Here is a 20957-nt window from a genome sequence, read left to right on the forward strand (position 1 = left end):
CAAAAAATCACTTTTGAACTACACCTGAATACTACCCGTTGGGTCCCTTGTCATCAATTCCGGAATTCAATACGAAAAACTCACACTTTTATGCTATCTTCTCAACTCTTTGTTACTTCAGTCACCCAACTCAGCACACTCTTGAGTTAGACGAATGATGTTCTAAAGAATGTCCTCTCTCAGTATTCGCTTTTCTACACATCTTGTATCTCAGAGGAACAACCAAAGAGATTTAGCTTAACCTTTGGAGAACCAAAAATGCTACCTGTTATAAATGCGACAAACCGTAAATGTCCAACAATTTATTCATCGCAAAAAAAAAAGAAAAAATAACGAAATAAAATCCTTTTTAACGGTACGATTTCTGGTACCGAGCCCTTGCACCAGGGCCACCAAACTTCTTCGGTTCCCGTCGTCGAGGGTCTGCCACCAACAAATTACGATCATACGATACCAACTGTTCTTTAAGTTCTTTTTTACTTTGTTCATCAACGAACTTCTGGTAATAAGCAACGATGGCTTTCGCTAAAGCTTGTCGAATTGCATAAATCTGCAAAGATTTAAGACAGTTTTTTTTACTCATCGCAACTGATTTAAGATTTATCTAACTCACTCATAGTTATCATTAAAATAACAGCGAAATGCTGAAGAACCGTTCTTTCCTTATCTTTCTTTTAATGTATCGCTACAAAGTTGCAACACTTGCGCTATTATGAAGTAAAAATATATTAAAGGAATAATAACCACATTTATCCACTTCTCACATGTGGGAATTATTCATTCAACAGCATACAGTGTGGAACTTGTGGTGATGTTATACTTCCAGTATATATGGTTTTACGAATGAAAGACATACTGTAGCAGAAATGGCAATATGTCAAATGTTATTACAACTAGAAACAATCTAATTGAGTATCAATAAACTACTTGTTACATGAGCCATCAAGGAAAACAAGCTTATATGATCTTGAATCTTTCAATACAAGTCGGCCGTCATTCAGGAAACTATTTTCCTCTACTCAGAAAAAACGGATTGAAAATAACCTGAGCGACGTGTCCACCACCATTCACCCTCACTCTTATATCTACATCTTGATATCGTTCTTTGCCCAAAATCAATAGCGGCTCCTAGAAAATATCAAACAAAATGTAAAGTTGTTGTCAAATCAATAAATTTAGACAGCACAGATAAGAATAAATTGAGAATCAGATGTACACACGGCTCACAATTCAAACTCTACAAATGCTCCATCTGCTAGATGCAATATACCTGAAGTTTGATGCGCAAAATTTCTGGCTGTATGTGTTCCAGAGGACGGCCATTTACCTAAAACAGAGGTTGATCAGGAATCAAAGGAAATAATTTTTTACCGTCAGAACGTTACGAACTTCCACATAATATCACACTATTTTCTAACCAAATAAACCGAATTCGAATGGAACAACAGAATGTGCTAATTGCAAACAAAATACCTTAATAAGACCGCGTCCTTTCTTGCAGTAAGCAACAGCAGTAGCGGTCTTTTTTCTTCCAAATACCTGCACAGATTGTGTAACAACCATGACTGAGGGTGCTGCAATAAGATTTACAGTAGACAACACAAACTGTTATAATACTAAACGGAAAATAAGGAATTAACACAGTGTAGTACCGAATTCTAAACTGTAAACCTCAGAGTAACACTGTCCCAGATTCGTCATACTCAATTTATCAGTTCAATCGACCATTTTTCTTCAGTCCTCACTATTATCTAATAAGTACTCTATCATCTTTAACGCTTTTTATGATTCCAGTCTGTGATATATAATACTGCAGCAATGAAAAAATATTATTCCGAAAAACGGAGTTCAACTAACTAGCAACCGGAAAAACAGCACTTGTATGTCCAATTTTCTACTTGCTAAGAGTCAGTTACTCATGTCCTATCATTACTGATAAAGTTAGCGTGTAGATTTATGGTCTCTATGCCATTCAGCAAATTACAAATCATCTTTCTATAAGAAAATTTAGCTCACATGTAGAAGATAATGGAGAAAGAATTAAACAAATAAAGAAATCAAACTATCATTATAATAGAAAATCGGCAAAACTTAATGTCTACAACATATTACACATCAAATAGAAGTTATTATTAATGCATCAGTACACAGATTTGACCCATCACCCCATCCCATAACGTAACCCACGACCCTACCCCTCTTATTTCGACTTGCTTCGGTTCCTCCATCCTTTCGTTTAGGATAAGTCGACGGACCACCCACCAATTTCGCTCTCTTAACAAATCGCATATACTATCGCTCGTTCATAGTATGTCACATATTTCAGTAATTACTGTGTGCAATCAATCGTTGTGAGAACCAGACAAAATATAATATTCAATGGATCCTTAATATTTCTATATGACATAAAGGTGTGTCATAGGTAAGGGGAGTACATGGTCACTCTGCTCACTGGCCACTGGTCACTTGGCACTACCAGTTTGGTCATTCAATTGCAAAAAAAAAAAAAAAGAAAAATGAAAAGGTAAGATGAGTTGAACATCATAGATGAATTGAACATCATAGAGCTTTTTTGTGAGATGCTATTTTTCAACGAAGAGAATTGCTTACTAACAAATATCTTATTAATGAGGATTTGTAAATTTTCAGACAATGATTTATTGCAAAAAGGAAATTATACCGTACTGCAATTTTAAATTGTTCAATGATATGTCACAATTTTAATAGTTCCATTTAAAAATTTTTTTTTGTGAATTAAAGACTTTTTTAATGCTTGTATACATATATTTTATTATCTTTAATTTGAAAAGACATTATGGTACGTTCAGTTATTAGTTATTATCACATAACAATTATTATCTTTTTCGGGATTTTTCAGAAATGTATCCATTTATGTCTGAAACAAATTATTTTCAATGATCTAACATGCTACACAAATGCTACAAAAAATCCAAAGTTAGCATTTATCTCATCAAATGAAAATGTTTGAAGTGTAGCAGTATCAAACAAACCTTGCAATGTTTTAGTGTTTTATCTTGCACTGAGTACAGGTCTCGAACTGTTTCATTTCCGCTACTACCTGCAATTTATGAATTACCTACCATTTCCTCATTATCTGTGTTCATACTGAAACTCGTTACAACACAGTTTTGTGAAGTAGTTAGAATTATACCATGGCCAACCTATTCGTATATTTATTCTGTTCGCTTCTTACCTTGCATAAAGTTTCAAAGATAAATAACTGTTCCGGTATGTTCCGGCAAGATTCATTTACACTATTATATTATCGTTTAATGCAAAAATGAGGTGTTAGATTTAAAAGAAAAGTTCACTAATGTTTAGATTTCAATGGCATTTTCTTCCCAATTATTAACTTAGCTATAAACTCTATCAGAATTAAGCTTACATGATGCGGAATCATCCGTACCGGTGCATTCATCAATATATTGCGATGTATTCCGCGCGGTATCAGCGCTCGACGAAGAACGGCTTGATGATTCATCGATTCGTGCTGTTTCCATAAGTTCGCTCAATACGCAATACCACTCTGGTAACTAAATATGCGCAAATGGTTTGAAAATTGCACTGTTTAATGTCAAATCATTTTCTGTATAAGTGCGTGTACCACAACAAGTAAGTTTTATCCATTTTCAAGAATGATATATGAGTGAACTGTAATGATACTAGGAAAAGTTAAGAAATCAAAATTTTAAATTATTATCATACTTACTATATTAGAAATATAATTAAACAACTTATAACTTGAAAAAAGAATTACTTAAGCGCATATAAATTAAAACAGATTTAACAAAAGATTAAAATAATTAAGAGAATAATCTATAATATAATATATAATTAAAAAACTAACATTTGAGATTTTTTTTTTTTTTTTTTTCAGATTTTATTATGTGAAAAAAAAAAAAGAAACCATTGCTGGTAAGTAAGTATTAATTTTATATGGTGGTTTCCACACTGTGTGTGTTATCAGTTCACTTTTACCATTCATCCAGTAGCTATCAATGATTATATCATCAGCACGGCAAAAATGAATCTAAACAAACATTTGATAAGTTGTACTTTTTACAGATAAAAAAAGAAAATAGAAAAACAAAGTTTAAATCAGATATAGTGTAGAACTATTTTAGAATTAAGTCAAAAATTAGTTCACATTTTTTTTTCATTTCAACAGTTTTAATTAACGAGCATAGTGTGATGAACTGTTTAGTTTATTGTTATGATTTAGGAAAATAATCGTCCTGCTTGGATATAAGTTAGAAATTTATTCCTTGTCTGATCTTTCATCTTTTATTACTTATTTATTTATTTTTTAAAACAGTTTTATTTGAATATTAGAACCTTGCATTTGAATTCATTTAATTCTTGCTCAATTTGATAAGCTATGCGATAGCTTTCATCATAAAGTATTAATTGTTCAATATTAGATGGAAGTATTTGTTGAAGGAATAACTTTAGCTGTGATATATCTGGCTTTGACACATATACTGCTACTAATTTTAACATTTTTGAATTCTTTAATGATGGATAATTTTTAAAGAATGCTTTATTGGTAGTACTAATTGAATATAACGATGGTGCCAATGTTAGACAAGTTAAATGATCCAAGTTATCTGTAAAAAAAAAAAAAAAAAAAAAAAGAAAACAGAGAATATTATTGAATAAATTAATTAAATACTGAAATATCAAATTATACTAAATGTTAGAATATTAAAAAAAAAAAAATTAACATTAAATATATTTGTAATAATAATGATCAAAAATTTACTTATAGCTTGAAAACAAATAGGCGCATCTTCAGATGGTATAAGTGCACCTAATAAACATAATTTTTCCAATGTTTTCTGATATTTGAAACAAAATAATTTTAAAACTGATCCTGTTACTACAACACCCTTAAAATTATCAGTGATAATAATACCATTAATATTTTAATTCCTGTTTAGATACAATCATAGATAAATAAATAAATCAAAAGTAAAATAGCGAATAAATGTCATATTTGAACGAAATTTTTTTTAATTTAAACGATACACAGATTTAAATTCATTAAATCCATACCTGTAATTTAATATCACTAAGAGATGTTGAAGTAAGTTTTGCCACCTGTCGTTCACAGATGATATTCCGGTGACATTTATCATCGTTATATCGTTGTTGTATATGAAGTAAATGTAATTTTGAAAATGAAAAAAGCGATTCAATTACCGAATCATATCGACTGCTGAATATTTTGTTATTTAAAAAAAGAAAAGAGAAAATCAACGTTCGAAGGTGTCAAATTAGTTTCCTATTTGATCACTCATAATTAGAATGAAAATTTTAATTAATTAATACAAACATTTTTGATCGATTAATACAAGCATTTTCTCATTTTGTTTTATAATAATTTGAAAAAAAAAAAATGTCGACTAATAATAACTTTGAAATGAAAAATTTCTGTATGTAAAATTTAATTCAACAGAATATTGCAATGCTTTAAATTTTGCAAATAATTTTTTCTCTCTTTTGCATTCGGAAACAATTGATATATTGAAAATTATTATTTTCAATTATTACATAATTAATTAAGAATGATTAGGATGAAAATTTTAATTAATTAATAAAAACATTTTTTGTTTATTCTCTGTGATATGATGGATGACAGATAGGTATGCAAATTATTGTATTTTGTTTAATTGAAAGAATTACTTACTCAGTGAAAAAATTACTCGAAATGTAAATTTCATGAACATTCAGTAAATTATGCAATACATTACTATTTACATTACGGAGCGCATTTTCATCATGTATTGCTAATTTCCGGATTAACGGGCATCGTTTCAGGAGTGGCACTATTATCGATTCCTGCAACTATAATTGTCATTAGATTTTCTAATCCTTTTTGCAACTTTCATTAATTTTATTTCTGAAATAAATAAAAAACATTCCTTAAAAAAAATAAAATTAAAAAAAAAAGTCACACTCAAAGGCATTTTGCTATTTAAAAAAAAAATAATAATAATAATAATAATTGGAGATTAAAATATTTATGATCTTTTTATTTTTATGGAATTTATTCTTTTTTGCTTCTTTTTTAATGATTTTTTTCTTATAAATCGATTGATTTTAATAAGTTAAATTCTTATAACTAAGAGTTTTGTTTTTTTTTTTTTCTCGAGTTCGTGATAATTTCAGTAAAGTTTTTGCTTTTTCTATTATTTTAATTTTTGTTGTTTTTTGAGTTAAAAGTTATCATTTTTTGTTATTTTGATCTTATTTTTTTTTTTATGCCAAACATTTCTGATTCTTTTGATTAGTTCATTTCTTATGTTTATTTCAATTTCAAAAGAAACGAATCAAAATTACGGCAAAGTATGAAATCAGATGAAAAACTATTCTTTTTTAACTTTTACTTTACTCTTTTTCAGCATTGTCTGATAAATTTAAATAAATTTCAATTCTTCAAAAAAAAAAAAGTAACAAAAACATTGATTAACTGAATGCTGATCCACTTCTAATATAAAACCTTTTCCGGACAAAGTGATGCCATCAATACGAATTGAACAACATAACACATCTTCCCACTAAAATTTCAACTATCAGTTTTAACCTTTAACTCTTATTTTTTAACTTTAAATTTTTTAAACAATTAACAATGAAAATCTTTTTTATTTAAGAATCTTTCCTTTTCTTTTTTAACTTAAAAAATAAGAAATATTTTCTAAATTATCTGATAACTTTTTGAGCTGAACTGATATGCCTATTATCAGAATTTTTAAATAGCAAAGCAATAAATTATCTCAAATAAAATCAGCAATAAATTACAAAATTATTTACTATATAATATTGAATATTCTAAAAAGATAATTTTAATTTTTCAACTATCATTGTAATACCTTATTGAATAACTTATAAAAGGTAGTATTAACAGCAGCAAATCGTGTCCTACTTTTTACATCAAGATATCGAAATAAACGCCAAATGACATCATCTGATAGAATATCCAACATTCTTAACACTTCTACCTATTCAACTGATAAAGTAATTTTAATCAATTTAAGTTAAAAATAATCTTTTTTTGGCAAAATATAAACCTCAATATGGTAAAATTTCAATTTTCAATAAAAAAAATTTTTACAATTTATTTCTTTTCTTGCTCAAATTTTTTCATGCACAATGGTTGCAATTATATTTTCAAAATTAGTAAGAATAAAAGAACCGACCGATTCTGATAACTTCCATAAACTAATTGCGCTCAATATTTAAAAGACTATAAAAATTTATGTAAATTATACAATTCGATGTTATTTCAAAGATTTGAATATACTTTTCTTATCATAAATGAAAACTTTACCCATTACATGTGCTAATAATTGAATATACGATAATTTTAACGTGTATGACGTGAATGCATTGTATTATATTTAGAATTTAAATAGTAATTATATCATTGTTATTACTTCTTATCAGTATTTAAAATTCCATTCCAATCATTTTAACAATGTTAAAGATTCAGATTGGAAAAATATTTCTCAGTTCATGAAGATTATCAGTGGCATCAGATTATCAATATGAATTGAGCGGAAACATATAAGTAAAATTTGATAAGTCAACAACTTTGCATTATTTGTAAGCAATCATACAATGATACCTTTACAAACAGACAAACATTTTATGACCGTAATTCTTCAATACTTTTTCATGATTGCAAAAAAAAAAGCTTTCAAAATCAAAGATTTTCAATTTTTATTATATTTACGCATTATTCAATTTTTCATGCTTTTAAATTCAAAATTTTGCAAATTTTTTTTTTTTTTTTTTTTGTCTTTGTTCCAATTGAAGCATAAAATTTCCATATTTCTTACATTTTGTTTTGTTTTTGATTAAATTTTTTAAAAATTTAACAATAAAATAGAATAATAAAAAAATGAAATATGAACAAATATAAATCAACTAAATTAATTTGCCTGCTTTACCATTAATATTAATTTAAAAAATTTGAGTATAATGTTTGATATTATTACTTAAATAAATGTATAATATTACTGCTTATTATTATTACTTAGATATCCATATAATTTCAAGATTGCTTAATAGAATAAATGATAGTGAGAGATAGTGTGTGATAAGCAATGATAAAGTTATAATCACGTGAAAACTCTTCATCCTTCATTGTGCTTATTTAAAGTTCAAATTATTCGTTGTGCAAAACATTTGTATTTGCCACCTCTCAACCACCTGTCTATGTCTCTTATAATGTGTCATTGTTCAAACATCTCTCAGTACCATAAATGTTGTGCTGTAATGCTTATGAATGCTTCAAATTTTACAAAAATACATTATTTTATGCCATTCGCTTAACTTTTTTCCATTTTTTTTCTTAAATTAAAAAAAAAAGCACTCATGATTTTACTTTTTTAAATAAATTTCTATTTGTTATTTGATAAAAAATTAGGAAATAAATTGTTTAATCTAATAATTATCTTATTCTAATACAAAATATATTATTTTTTATATAATAATAAAGATTTAATTTATAATATTAAAATGTTGGATGGTGATTCATTATCAGTTATTATCATCAAATATAATATTGAAATGTTATATTGTATTTTCATTATCAGTTATTATCAACGAAATTTCAAAAAAAAAAAAAAAAAAAAAAAAAAAGAAAACGCAATTTGTTGATTGTAATAATGAAGTGATAATGATCAATTTTTGTTATCATATCATAACATTATCATTTACAGGTATGATTATAGCATTTTATAAATGATATGAAATGAGTCGAAATATAATTAAAAGAGGTTACACAATTGTAACTGTAGCTCAATTGGTACTCAATTCTTCTTCTCTTTTTTTTTTTTAATCCGAAAGATTTATAAGTTTTCATTTAAAAATTTTAATTTGTATATTTCGTTATAATTCAGAAATAATTGTATGTTAATTATTATACTATGTATATCATGCATTTAAAAATTGAATTTAGATACATTCTGATAGTATCAATATTCGCTTCTTATCATAACTAATTGATTGAAATAATTTTTAATCAAAATAACCTAATAAATGAAATGAATTACTAAATTAATATAAAATTAGATTAATTTAGAGTTTATCATTTATTGCTCTGTTCATTAGCTCATTTATTTGGAACAATGGTGACGTATACATTCAACTCGGTTACAATGGTTATGGATGGCAAACACTTATCATTGCTTGTTTATTTATCATTTTGATAATTAATTTAATTAGTTCACTTACACAATTAAGTGGCACAAATATATTCCAAGAATATGGCAAATTTAAGGTAAATTAAAGTTTATTCTTTTCCTTCTTTTTTTTTTTTTCTCGTTTTCAATTTTAATTCTTAAATTTGTCAAAAAAAAAGATTAATAAGCAAAAATTAATTTAATTCGCTTTTCTCATTCCTTTTTTTTTTTTTTTTGAAAAAAGAAATTATTAATAATTTAATAATTTTAATATATTTAACAATAATTTCAGTTACTAATCATTTATGGTTTTTGCTCATTAATGACAATTATTGCTGCAGCATTAGAAACTTGGAATTGTAAATTAGCAGCAAATGCTGAAAATAATATCCTTCATCCACGTTTTGTTATCACTGCTGTAAATTTTTTTTTTTTTTTTTCTTAAATTTATCTTTAATTAATATTTTACACTTAAATTTATTATAGTTAATTGTTAATATTTAAATTATTTTGAAATTTTAAAAAGCTAAATGTTTAATTAATTTTATTGATATGTTTTTTTTTTTTTTTTTTTTTTTTTTTTTTCAGTAACTTTTTTTTATGACAAATTTTATAGAAAATTGAAAAGAATATATTGTTATAGAGAAATATACTTTTTCTGATTAGCAAAACTTTTAATTTTTATTCAAATTGAAAAATTTTCTCACAATTTTTCTCACTTATACAAATAAATGAGAATTGCAAACAAAATAAAATCAGTTTTATCAACAATTTCTAAAAATTACTAAAATAAAATAATTAAACTTTTCCATTTTAATTTAAAAATTTCTATGAAAACTAAAATTAGATCAATTTCAGGTGTTAACTTGGTTGCTTGTTCTATCGCATGTCATTATGATTTTAATCATTTTACTTATATAATAGCATTATTAAATGAAGCCGAACATATATCATCGTTTCTTTCCACGTAATATTTCATTCTCGATTATATCAGCGATTGATAATTTTGATATTTAAATTGATAATTTCATATTTAAACTGCTAATTTTAACATTTTAATTGATGAAAATGAAAGTGAGCAAAGTAATCATATGTAAAAGTGAAATTCATAAAAATGAAATAAATTCATCTTGTCACATGGGATTGAGGACATTCTTGAAAAAAGAAAAAAATTGATTTTCTTTTGATTGAATAAAGTATAAGTATATGAGTATGAAAATGTTTCCAAAATTTAAAATATATTAAATAAAAGAAAAATAGAATTAAGGGATGAAATGAAGTTAGCTTTTAGGAATATTATTGCTTTTAACAAACAATTTAATCATTCACTTATTTCACAAAATTTATGTTTGAAAAGTTTATGTTAAATTTATAAAACTTTTAATTTTTCCTTTTTTTTTTCAATTTGATTAATATATTTTGTTTTCTATTAAAATAAAAAAGCAATAATACATTAAGATATTCATTTTTCACTTTTTCACTTTTTTTTTTAAGTCTCAAATGAATGAATGAATTAAGCTAAAGTTAGTAATCAATAAATCTTAAATGAGTAATTAATATTTTTAATTTTAAAATTGCCTGCAATTCAACTTTGAATAAATTTCGTCAAATTTGCTAAAAAAAAAATTTATTAAACAAACACTTCTAGCAGTCATTTCAATAACAAAAAAAAAAAAAAAATTATATAATTAAATTTTAAATCATTTCTCTCTTTATTTAATGAATGAATTACTATTTGTATGAAATAATTCATAAAGAAGTAATTGTGAAATATAATTTTTAGTGTTTAATATAATTCTAAAATTCAAATTTTAATTATTTTGGTTAAAATTATTTTTCAACTTTACTCTTCGTTCTATGATTCATGTTTATAAATTATATACAACAAAATGATTACTTTCTATATGATTGCATTTTCGTACTATGTTTTACAAAAATGTTTCATCTATCGACTGATGAGTCATTTCAGGTAATAAAATTAAATTGTAAATTTGTCTTCTCACTGTAACATAACATTTGCAATTTACCTAAAATATTGACAATAGTAAAATATTTCATATTTTACTATTGTCATAATTTCTAGTTGATTTGAAATAAAATATGCACAAAAGAAAATAAACATTCAGATAAATATTTAAATGAAACGATGAATCATTGATGAGTCATAAAGATCATTTACAAAGATCAGACAATTAGCATTATCACCAAGAAATGTTTACGTCTTCAAGCAACGCAGTCTAAAATTAGCATTTCAATACAATATTACTTGATGTAATCAGTAATCAGTAACAGAAAATTGCATATTATCAGAATGTTTTTCATATTTCAATAATCTATTTGTAAACAATGTGCTGATTAGTAAATAAAATGTTTACAGTAATAAGCAATGATAAGCATTTATTTTATCTGGAATGTTTGCTATTAGAATTGTAAAATTGTATAATACTATAATTAAATCATTGAAACTAACCATTTTTTAAAATTCTAAAAATACCAATTTCAAAAAAAAAAAACAAACAAAACAAAACTTCATTTCATATTTAATTTTTTAAATCTATTCATTCTAAATTTGAAGTATAAAATCTCAACCAATTGCTCATTTATCTTTTTTGCATTATTTCTCTTTTCATTTTGCTTCATTATTTGTTATCTTTCTCCTACATTTTGCTCATCAAAATATCACGAAAATAACAATTAACTCTTTTTTTTTGCTAATTAAAATTTTACTTACATTTGTTTTTTTTTTTTTCTTTTTTTTTTTTTAAAACTTTTACTATAAAGACTAATTACATTTTCATTGCATTCATTCGTTTTTAATTTCTCATTTTTTCATTTCTTTCTTCATTTCAACAATATTCTTGTTCAATTATCTGTAGCAGAATGGATTACAGTTACTTTAGGAATTTTGACTGATACCATTAACTTACTTATGTAATCAAATTAAAAGTTATTTATCTGATCTTTATCGAAAAACATTTGTTATTTGAATTTATCTGAATTAATCTCTAAACTGTTGCAATTAGTCAAAAAAATATTCAATCCTAATAATTATAGCAATTATGTTGAAAGTAAATTAATTTCGAGATTATAGTTTAATCACTCATTATCGTCATCAGGTAACATCATATATTCGAGCTACAAATTTAAATATTCTATGCAATTAGCTTTCAGTATGTTTTCATTTTTAGTACCTGAATGTTACCTTTATAAAATACCTTTGGGTATCAGTTTTATCTCTTTTTTTTTAATTTCTAAAAAAATTTTTAATTTTGTGTAACAAGGCTATACATTTAGTTTTAGCAAGAAATTAGTAAAAAATAAATACCTGTCTATGATCATTCTCTCTCTCCCCTCTCTCTCCCTCTCTCTCCTTCTCTCTCTCTCTCTCTCAGAGTGATAAAGTTGAGACATTCTTATCGAGTCTAGTCTCTTTCTATGAATTCAAACTTGGCAGGGAATTATTTAATTGGAAATTTCAAAGCTTTTAATTTTTCTATCCAAGATTATTACTTTATTTTACTTAGACTAAAATATACATATAGTTTTCGAATAAATTAAAAAGAATTAAACATTTCAAGTAAATAAGCTAAATAAATAAAATTGATCTGTGCTCAAGAAAAAAAAAAAAAAAAATGCGAAAACAAATTCCATATATTTTCAGAATTCAGGTCATTTTTCCATCCATTAGCAAAATTTCTATTTCCCAAAAGAAGAAGGATTTTCCAGAAATGAATTAATCACTTCACGCTATTCCTAATATACGCACGTATAACGTGAACGTGAACGTGAGATCACATACAATTGGGACACTTTCCATAGCGCTTATTTTGCTAAGGCTAAATTGTAAACATTGAATTTAAGCTCTGTAAAAATTTCTCATAGAGAAAAAAAAAAAACAATTATTAATCAAAAAAAAAATTTTAAATAATAAATTTGAATTTATTTTTATTTTTTCATTTAAACAAAAATAATCACCGAACTATAATCACTAAAGAATTTATCTCATTTGGCTTATTTTTAATTTTTCTTTGCTTCAATTTCATCCATCTGCAATTGTCATTTCTCTGCCAAATATCTGATTGTCTCTTTTCTTGTCTTATTTTAATGTTTTAACCAAACTAGGCCATATATTTTTACATTTGACATTTCAATTTTTCCATTTTTATAAACTTCAAAATTTTACTCTTAAATTTTAACATTTTCATTTTTAATTTTATAAGAGTTTTTAATGATTAATTTTTTTTTTAAATCTTAAAAGAAAATATTTTGATAGAATATTTCATTTCATTTCATTTCATTTTATTTTTTATATCGTAAAATATTTTAAGCTTCAATGAACTAAAATGAATGACTCATCTAGGCTTTATGAATGAAATTAGTATTACTACTCAGCAAATCTTCGCTCATTCATATTTGTCATATGTCATTTTTCTATTAATAAATAAAAAGTTGACCTATGATCTGTAATTTTTTCTCTTATCTTCTAATTATTTATTATTATTTGAATTTTACTCCATTTCATTCTAATTTTTGAAAATTTTAATTTTTTCATTTTACACAATTACTGAGAAATTTTTAATTCTAATTACTCATTTTAAAAGAAAATGTAAAAAATAATCCTAAATTATTACAAATTAATCAAATAGCAAAAGGTAAACAACTGCTCAAAATGTTAGCGTAAAATTTAATAATTCGATACTAAAATAAAATTCGAAACAATGCTATGAAAATGTAATAAATTAAATTTCAAAATTAATTAAGGTAATGATTGTTTTAGTTTTAATTAGTTGATGTAAGCAAATGTTCATTTAATTTTCACTAAGCTAAAATAAAAAAGCATAAATAAAATAGCTATGAAAGTAAACAATTTTAATTTTTTTTTTGAGATAAACAATTTCAGTTTAATTTTTTTAATTAATCTTTTATTATGATATTTTAACTGAAATAATAATAAATTCAAATTCAAGTCTGATAATATGATTAGTGCTTATCATATCACTGCGATATAAAAAAAAAAAACTGTCAGGATTACGCTTTTTTGATATATTTTTAATTAAACTTGATGTTATACAAATATAATTTTTTTCTTTAATGTTTTTTTTTTTCCGTTTTACATTATATTTACTTAACTTTGAGATGAAATAATACCACAAAAATATTTCAATTTGAATGATTTCTGTTAATTAATTAATGACAATAATACCAAAAAAAAAAAAAAACATTAATAAATTTAAAATTCATTAATTAAAAAAATTTTTGCAAATAACTTTAAAATTATGATGAGTAAAATTAATAATTGAACATTAACTAAGAATAAGAATAATTATTGAAGCTAATTTATACAAGACGAGAAATTATTAATAAATTCAATACGCTAGAAATCTAATATCTGCTAGAAAAAAAAATTTGAACAATTCAAAAAATTTGATTAATGAGTATTTATTTTCTTGATTTCATTCATAATTCTAAAAAAAAAAAAAAAAAAAAAAATATTTTTTTCTTTTCATTTTTCTTACTTTTTTCATGCAATCACATTGATTAGATTGTAATAAAACTTAAATTCTATTATGTCAATTAATTGATAACCGTCATTTTAGTACAAATTTAAGAATTATTTTCTTAAAATCATACTTAGGTAAGAAGAAAAAAAAAATTAAAAAAATAAAAAAAAAACGATTTGTTGCTATGAAAACTTTTTAAATCTCAAACAAATTAATAAAAATTTAAAAGAAAGAAAAAAAAAAAAAAACTACAAAATTTACGAAGAAATTTCAATAGAAAATGGTATAAAAATCATTTATTTGTACGATAATTGTTTGATCATAATAATATCAAAAATTTTAATATTTAACAAAATTTCATTTCCACCTGTCATTTATTTATATTTAGTACCGTTCGACAATTTTATAATTTCTTTCAAACATTTCAATTATTTTCATTAAAAATTTTATTTCTATAATTAATTAAATGAAATTGTATGAAGAATATTAAAACATAAAATTTTGTGATATAAGAATAAATAAAAATTATTACTATGAAATATATCGATTGCTATGATCATAATTTCGATTAATACAAATCATTTATATCAAATTTTGTTTAAATCATTTTAAATTTCACCATTTAAAAACTGAAAATTATTTTTTGTTCCATTTTATTACTTTTTTTTCATATATATTTTTTTTTTCTTTTTCATTCAATTCAATTCAGAGAATGAATTGTTCATTTCACACTTCATTTTTCATTCTTTTTTTTTTTTCTTTTTTAATTTTCTTTTTCATCGTTTTTTTATTGTTTGCTTTGTAAGAGTAATGTGTTAGCATATATTTTTCCTTTTTTTTTTTTTTTTTTTTTTGAAAAGTAAATTTGATTTCGAAAATCAAAAATAAATTTAATTTCATGTTATTCTAAGTCTAATTTGCATCAAATTAGGTTTTATTTTGACAAAAAAATGTGTTACAATTGCTTAAAGCAATTGCTTTACATTACTTTTGATAATTCGTTTTATGACTAAAACTTACATTCAACTTTTTAATTCTATTTAAAATCTCCTCCTTATCACTGAATTGTTTGCTTGACTTAATCTAATCATATCACTCAGTTATTTCCTAAATTTTAATATATAATATATCAAAAGAAATTTATCATTATAGATAAATTAAAGTGATAAGTGATCATTGCTTACTTGTTATCCACCATAGATGATAAAACGTTAAGGTTTTGATCACTTTATTATCAATGATATCCTATAAATCGTTAACAATCAAAAAGCGAGAAGAAATATGATTTGGTTGCTTATTATCAATTTTTATCAATGATTTCATTTTAGCTTATCATTATTTTCACTATCATGCAAGGATATTTTTTGTTAGCTCTAAATGTAAATTTAGCATTTTTATCATTTAATGATTATTTAAATTTTTCATTGGTTCAAATTTTAGGTGCTACTTCATGCAATATTTATTACTGTTAAGGATGAAAATTCAAAAGGTAAACAAAAATATTTGGAATTTCATCCTGAAATAGAAAGCAGTTCCCGAGAGTGCAATTTACTTTTGTTGTTCATGAAAATATCATGGGAAAAAGTGAAAGGATTGAATAATAGAAGCAGTTTTCTTTCTTTTTTTTTTTTTGTTTTGTTTTTTTATTTTTATTTTTTTCATGAATACATTGAAAGCAATGATGAATCTTAGGCTCTTTTAGCATACCAACTGGCCAAGGCTTGTCTTGTCAAGCTTTTATTTAGGACTTTCAGAATATGGAAAAATGCCTATGATTCTTCTTATCGAATTTCATTTGGGAAATGTTTTCTACTGATGTCAGTAAGAATGAATTTGAGAGTTGTCGAGAATGAGACAACAATTTCATTTTTTCGGACATATTTACCAATCATTTTCTTTTTTTTTTTTTTTTTTTCCATTCTTTAAATCACAATAAACTAAAAGATTTTCCATCAAAAGATTATTTATAATTGTCATTGTGACCTTTGTCAATTACTAATTATTAACTTATTTATTAACAAAGAAGTATGACAGATCAAAATATTCGCAAATATTTGCATCATCAATGAAAAGCATTTCAACCAATTTTAATATTTTCTTCATCTTTTCAAACACTTTCAAAAATCCATTGGGATTTTTGAAAGTTGTTTAATACCGATGGATTTTCTCTTTTTCCTTTTTTTTTTTTTTTAAGAAACTTTTACTGAGTTGAAGTTGAATTGCCCAAGCATAGAAATTCCCTGGATTATAGCATAAATTAGAAAGGAAATTTAATTGTTTTTTTTTTTTTTTTCCTTTTTTTTATATTTCTAAATTCCAATTCTATTCTTTTTGCCGTTTTTTTTTTTATTTCAATTTTACAAGATGAGCTTTTTATGATCAAAAATATATTATTTACAGTTCAATCTCCTAAATTTTCATTCTCTGATTCATTTAAAATTGAATTTTATTTTCAATTTTAAACATTTGCTTACAAACTGTGTTTCATTTCATTTAATCTCTAATTATTGGATAATTAAGATTAAATAAGTAAATAAATGTCCAATTTTATTAGAAAAATTTTTTTTTTCAAACAAAATATTAAATTTTTAAAGTCTAAATAGTACAGTTATTGATATTTAGCTATAAAGCCTTTATTCTTTTAGCGATGAAAACATATCAAATGCAATTGCATTATTTATCTAATATCCAATACTGCGTTATTGTTTCAAATATCCATCATTCTTTGCTTTCCATTTGCCATTTGTTATCTATTCGTCCCAGAAAATTATTCTAATTTTATTCGTATTATCAAAATAACACTACGCATCTTTCATTATTATTATTACTATTATTGCTAGTACTATTATTATTATTATCATAATCATTATTACTATTATTGTTATTATCATTATTGTTATTTATTATTATTTGTTATTATTATTATAACATTATTATTATTATCTGTTATTATTATCATTACTATTATTATTATTACTATTATTATTGTTATTATTATTATTAATACTATTATTATTATTATTATTATTATATTATTATTATTATTATTATTAATACTATTATTATTATTATTATTATTATTATTATTATTATTATTATATTATTATTATTATTATATTATTATTATTATTTGTTATTATTATTATGTTTATTATTGTTATTGATAACAAAAATAATAATTGTTATTGCTATTACTATTTTTATTGTCACAAACATTGTAATATTTTTCTTTCCACTGTAATAATAAATATTTTGAACTAAAAAAAAAAAATGAAGAAATTTTTTTTTTTTTTTTCAGTAAGAATTTTTTCATTTCTTAGCTCATATAATATGGTGATATCGCTAAAAAAAAATTTTTTTTCTTGTCTCTATTAAAATTTATTTCATCAATTTTATATTTTATGTTCAAAATTTTAAATAACAATAATGTTAATAAGTTTTTTTTTTTTTTTTTTTAAAGTTTTCCTTTTGAATTTCCACGTGACATACTTAAATTAGTTTCTGTCAGAAAAATTGGGAAAGAATGATATGTTTTAGAAAGTGTCAAAATGTGCTCTGTTAGCTTATTTCTGAAGAAGTGGAATTATTTGGAAAGGCTAACTAATTTCAGACAATGCGAAATACAGTGGTTGTGAGTGATGATCATTCATATGGAAAGCCACCTGCTGCTACTTCGTTTGTTCGCACCTGTAAGTTCATTAATAATTTTCATTTTTCGAACAAATTAAATCATTTTAAATTTGTTTAAATGATCAAAATTTGCTTATGTCAAAAATTGCAACACTTATGCTATCTTCAAATAACTTCACAACTCTGTCATTCATTTGATGTCTTTAATACATATTTCAGAACTGAAAAATGTAAAATGCAAATATCAGGAAAGCAAAAATATATAAAACATAAAAAATATACTTACAGTATTATGTGGTGCTCCTTTGTTTTCGGATCCGAAATGTCGTCCTTCCGGTAAACTGAAGTCAGCACAATTTTGCAATTATATGCCATTATCATCACGTTTCAAGGAAGATAAAATGGAAGCATCAGCTCAAGAATCTTCTGCAATAGCAAAAAATGTTCATAAAAATCAACCATCTGTTTTGGTAAAAATGTATCAGGTTGACAATCAATTTGACAATTACTTCACAATGAATTCATTACTGTCATAAAAACTAGATTTAATGCAATCGTATATGGTTGTGATATGGTTATAATGTATGTTTTTCCATGCATAGATGGATTCCTTTTGAAGAATATTTTTGAATTAATAATTGAAAAGATTCTAAGAACAATCTGTGAACAGCAAAAATAATTTTTTGATGACTGAAACGGAATGGATGAAGCACTATATAATATAATAGGAATAATTGGGCAAGTTTCAGGATGGTTACAGTGGTTATAGAAGCTCAACAAAACATTACTTTTCGAGTAGCGAGCAAAAACGGAATGAATTTACGGTTGAGGTGAACCATCGATTAGCAACGGTTAATATTTTTCTAACAATGCTAATTCATTCTTCTATGCTATCTTGGAAGGGATGCTTGAATGGAAGAAGCATAGAATGATAATTAAATATTAAATTTGTCAAATTCTCAATTTACTTTATAAAATAATTATTTATCATATATTCTTTTATTTTTCGAGACAATTCGTTAGACATTAAGTGAAATTAATAATATGATAAAATAATAATCGAAATATGTGATAATAATAATAATAATAATAATAATAATAATAATAATAATAATATTAGTAATAATAACAATTGACAATGTTCAATGACGTAAAGAAATAATTCAGAAAAGTGACTTCTATGAGTTAGATCACGTGCAACAATATTACGAAAAGCTCATGTGTCAATTAACAATGAGCAATTCAACGTTGATGCGTGAAAATCAAAGGCATCAAATTCGATTCAAAGTAAGTCGTCAATTCAAGTATATCCAATTATCTTATCAATTTGCTTATCTAATCAGCAATCTTTTTCTTAGTTTCTTGGGAATGATTTAAATTAAAATGGAAATATCTGATAGTCTAGTCAATTCAAGTATACCTAACCATCTTACCTACTCAATTCGGGTCATGTTGATTTCATCAACAGGTGGTCTTTTTTTTTTTTATTTTTGAGAATGACTTAAATTGAAATGGAAATGAAAAATGTGATAGTCTAAATTACCTTACACAATTTCTTTAGATCATTTGAAAGTAAATCATAGTCTTTGTATGTCTGAAAATAACAACTTGAAAAAATTTCATTTAAAAGAAATGAAAAATGCAATTAAAACTGATTTGCAGCAGTTAAGGATGCTTTTGGAAGATCACATTGATCATTTGAATAACATATATTTCACTTTATTTTTGAATGGATTCAGTGCTATTCAATTTCCTGATGGTAACTCTTACATTAACATGATGTGATATTCTATTATTCCGGATAGCATATCTAGCACATATATAAAACAGTAAGAAAGGAAATCATTTTCAAAATTTTTTAATGCTTTGAATCTAGGTCAAACGGTAAATCTAGCAGAATTTCAAGGCACAAAATTGAAATTAATCCCGCGTACAAACATATTATCGGCTGATGTTTTATCATCAACAACAACAACCGACGAAGATCTCTTTACTTCTCCTCCTTATAACAGTAAAAGTTTAAATATTCAAAATAAAAGTTTAATTTCTTTCTTGAATATCAATCATATATTATCATTGTATAACACAAAACAATGACCTGAACTTTCAACTATTATTATAGCAAATTAAAAAATATTGAGAAAGTTATCAGTATATCATTCCTTGATTTCAATGTATTATTTCTGTAACAGTATATTTCCTTTCAGATAATGGCAGTTTCACCGATATTTCTAACATCAAGACATTCACCGAGGTATCTTTCAATTCATTTCATATTTGAAAAAGTTCCTCAATAAAACATTGATGTTCAAAAGTTTAAAAAAGTTACAACATCAAAAATTAATACTTTCAGGGCATGCAAACAAAGCAAAATATGGATGTTTCGTTAAATGACAACGGTCAATCCTCCAGAAATTTTTTAATAAGCAAAGAAAATGATGATATTGAGGGTTATCTGCAGTGGATGAATGGACAGACTACAATCTGGTAATTACCCTGTAAAGAGATGCTCTTCCTACCTACCCAATTGAAGCAGTTTAACCTCAAACTCTTCCCTCCCTTTAACTCTCGTTGATACCGCAGGAAATCCTGTAAAAGTTTGCGAATTTCAGCCAAT

The 20957-nt window shown here is 24.4% G+C and overlaps 4 protein-coding genes across 4 annotated transcripts; 2 read left to right on the forward strand and 2 right to left on the reverse strand.

Moving 5' to 3' along the window:
• Nucleotides 1-349: 349 nt before the first annotated feature.
• Bma-rps-16 (40S ribosomal protein S16, putative) lies at nt 350-1563 on the reverse strand (the record flags this gene model as incomplete). The annotated part of the gene is made up of 4 exons (XM_001894249.2): nt 350-550; nt 1045-1128; nt 1271-1327; nt 1474-1563. The coding sequence occupies 4 exons, from the start codon at nt 1561-1563 to the stop codon at nt 350-352; spliced, it is 432 nt and encodes a 143-aa protein (XP_001894284.1).
• A 1327-nt stretch (nt 1564-2890) lies between these two features.
• Nucleotides 2891-7239, reverse strand: Bm8127 (F-box domain containing protein; the record flags this gene model as incomplete). Its single annotated transcript, XM_043075754.1, has 11 exons — nt 2891-2896; nt 3012-3079; nt 3407-3554; nt 3929-4051; nt 4357-4628; nt 4784-4910; nt 5077-5239; nt 5711-5862; nt 6495-6581; nt 6894-7018; nt 7221-7239. 11 exons carry the CDS (start codon nt 7237-7239, stop codon nt 2891-2893), a joined length of 1290 nt encoding a protein of 429 aa, XP_042931688.1.
• Nucleotides 7240-8779: 1540 nt separating this feature from the next.
• Bm3239 (Uncharacterized protein) lies at nt 8780-10130 on the forward strand (the record flags this gene model as incomplete). Its single annotated transcript, XM_043075755.1, has 4 exons — nt 8780-8833; nt 9110-9307; nt 9502-9627; nt 10068-10130. The coding sequence occupies 4 exons, from the start codon at nt 8780-8782 to the stop codon at nt 10128-10130; spliced, it is 441 nt and encodes a 146-aa protein (XP_042931689.1).
• An 8193-nt stretch (nt 10131-18323) lies between these two features.
• Bm8796 (Uncharacterized protein) lies at nt 18324-20831 on the forward strand (the record flags this gene model as incomplete). The annotated part of the gene is made up of 8 exons (XM_043075756.1): nt 18324-18399; nt 18629-18825; nt 19090-19191; nt 19508-19627; nt 20003-20099; nt 20217-20351; nt 20548-20594; nt 20694-20831. 8 exons carry the CDS (start codon nt 18324-18326, stop codon nt 20829-20831), a joined length of 912 nt encoding a protein of 303 aa, XP_042931690.1.
• Between the last annotated feature and the right edge of the window lie 126 nt (nt 20832-20957).

The sequence above is a fragment of the Brugia malayi genome (genome assembly GCF_000002995.4).
Source record: "Brugia malayi strain FR3 genome assembly, contig: Bm_v4_ChrX_scaffold_001, whole genome shotgun sequence".
Lineage (NCBI taxonomy): Eukaryota > Metazoa > Nematoda > Chromadorea > Rhabditida > Onchocercidae > Brugia > Brugia malayi.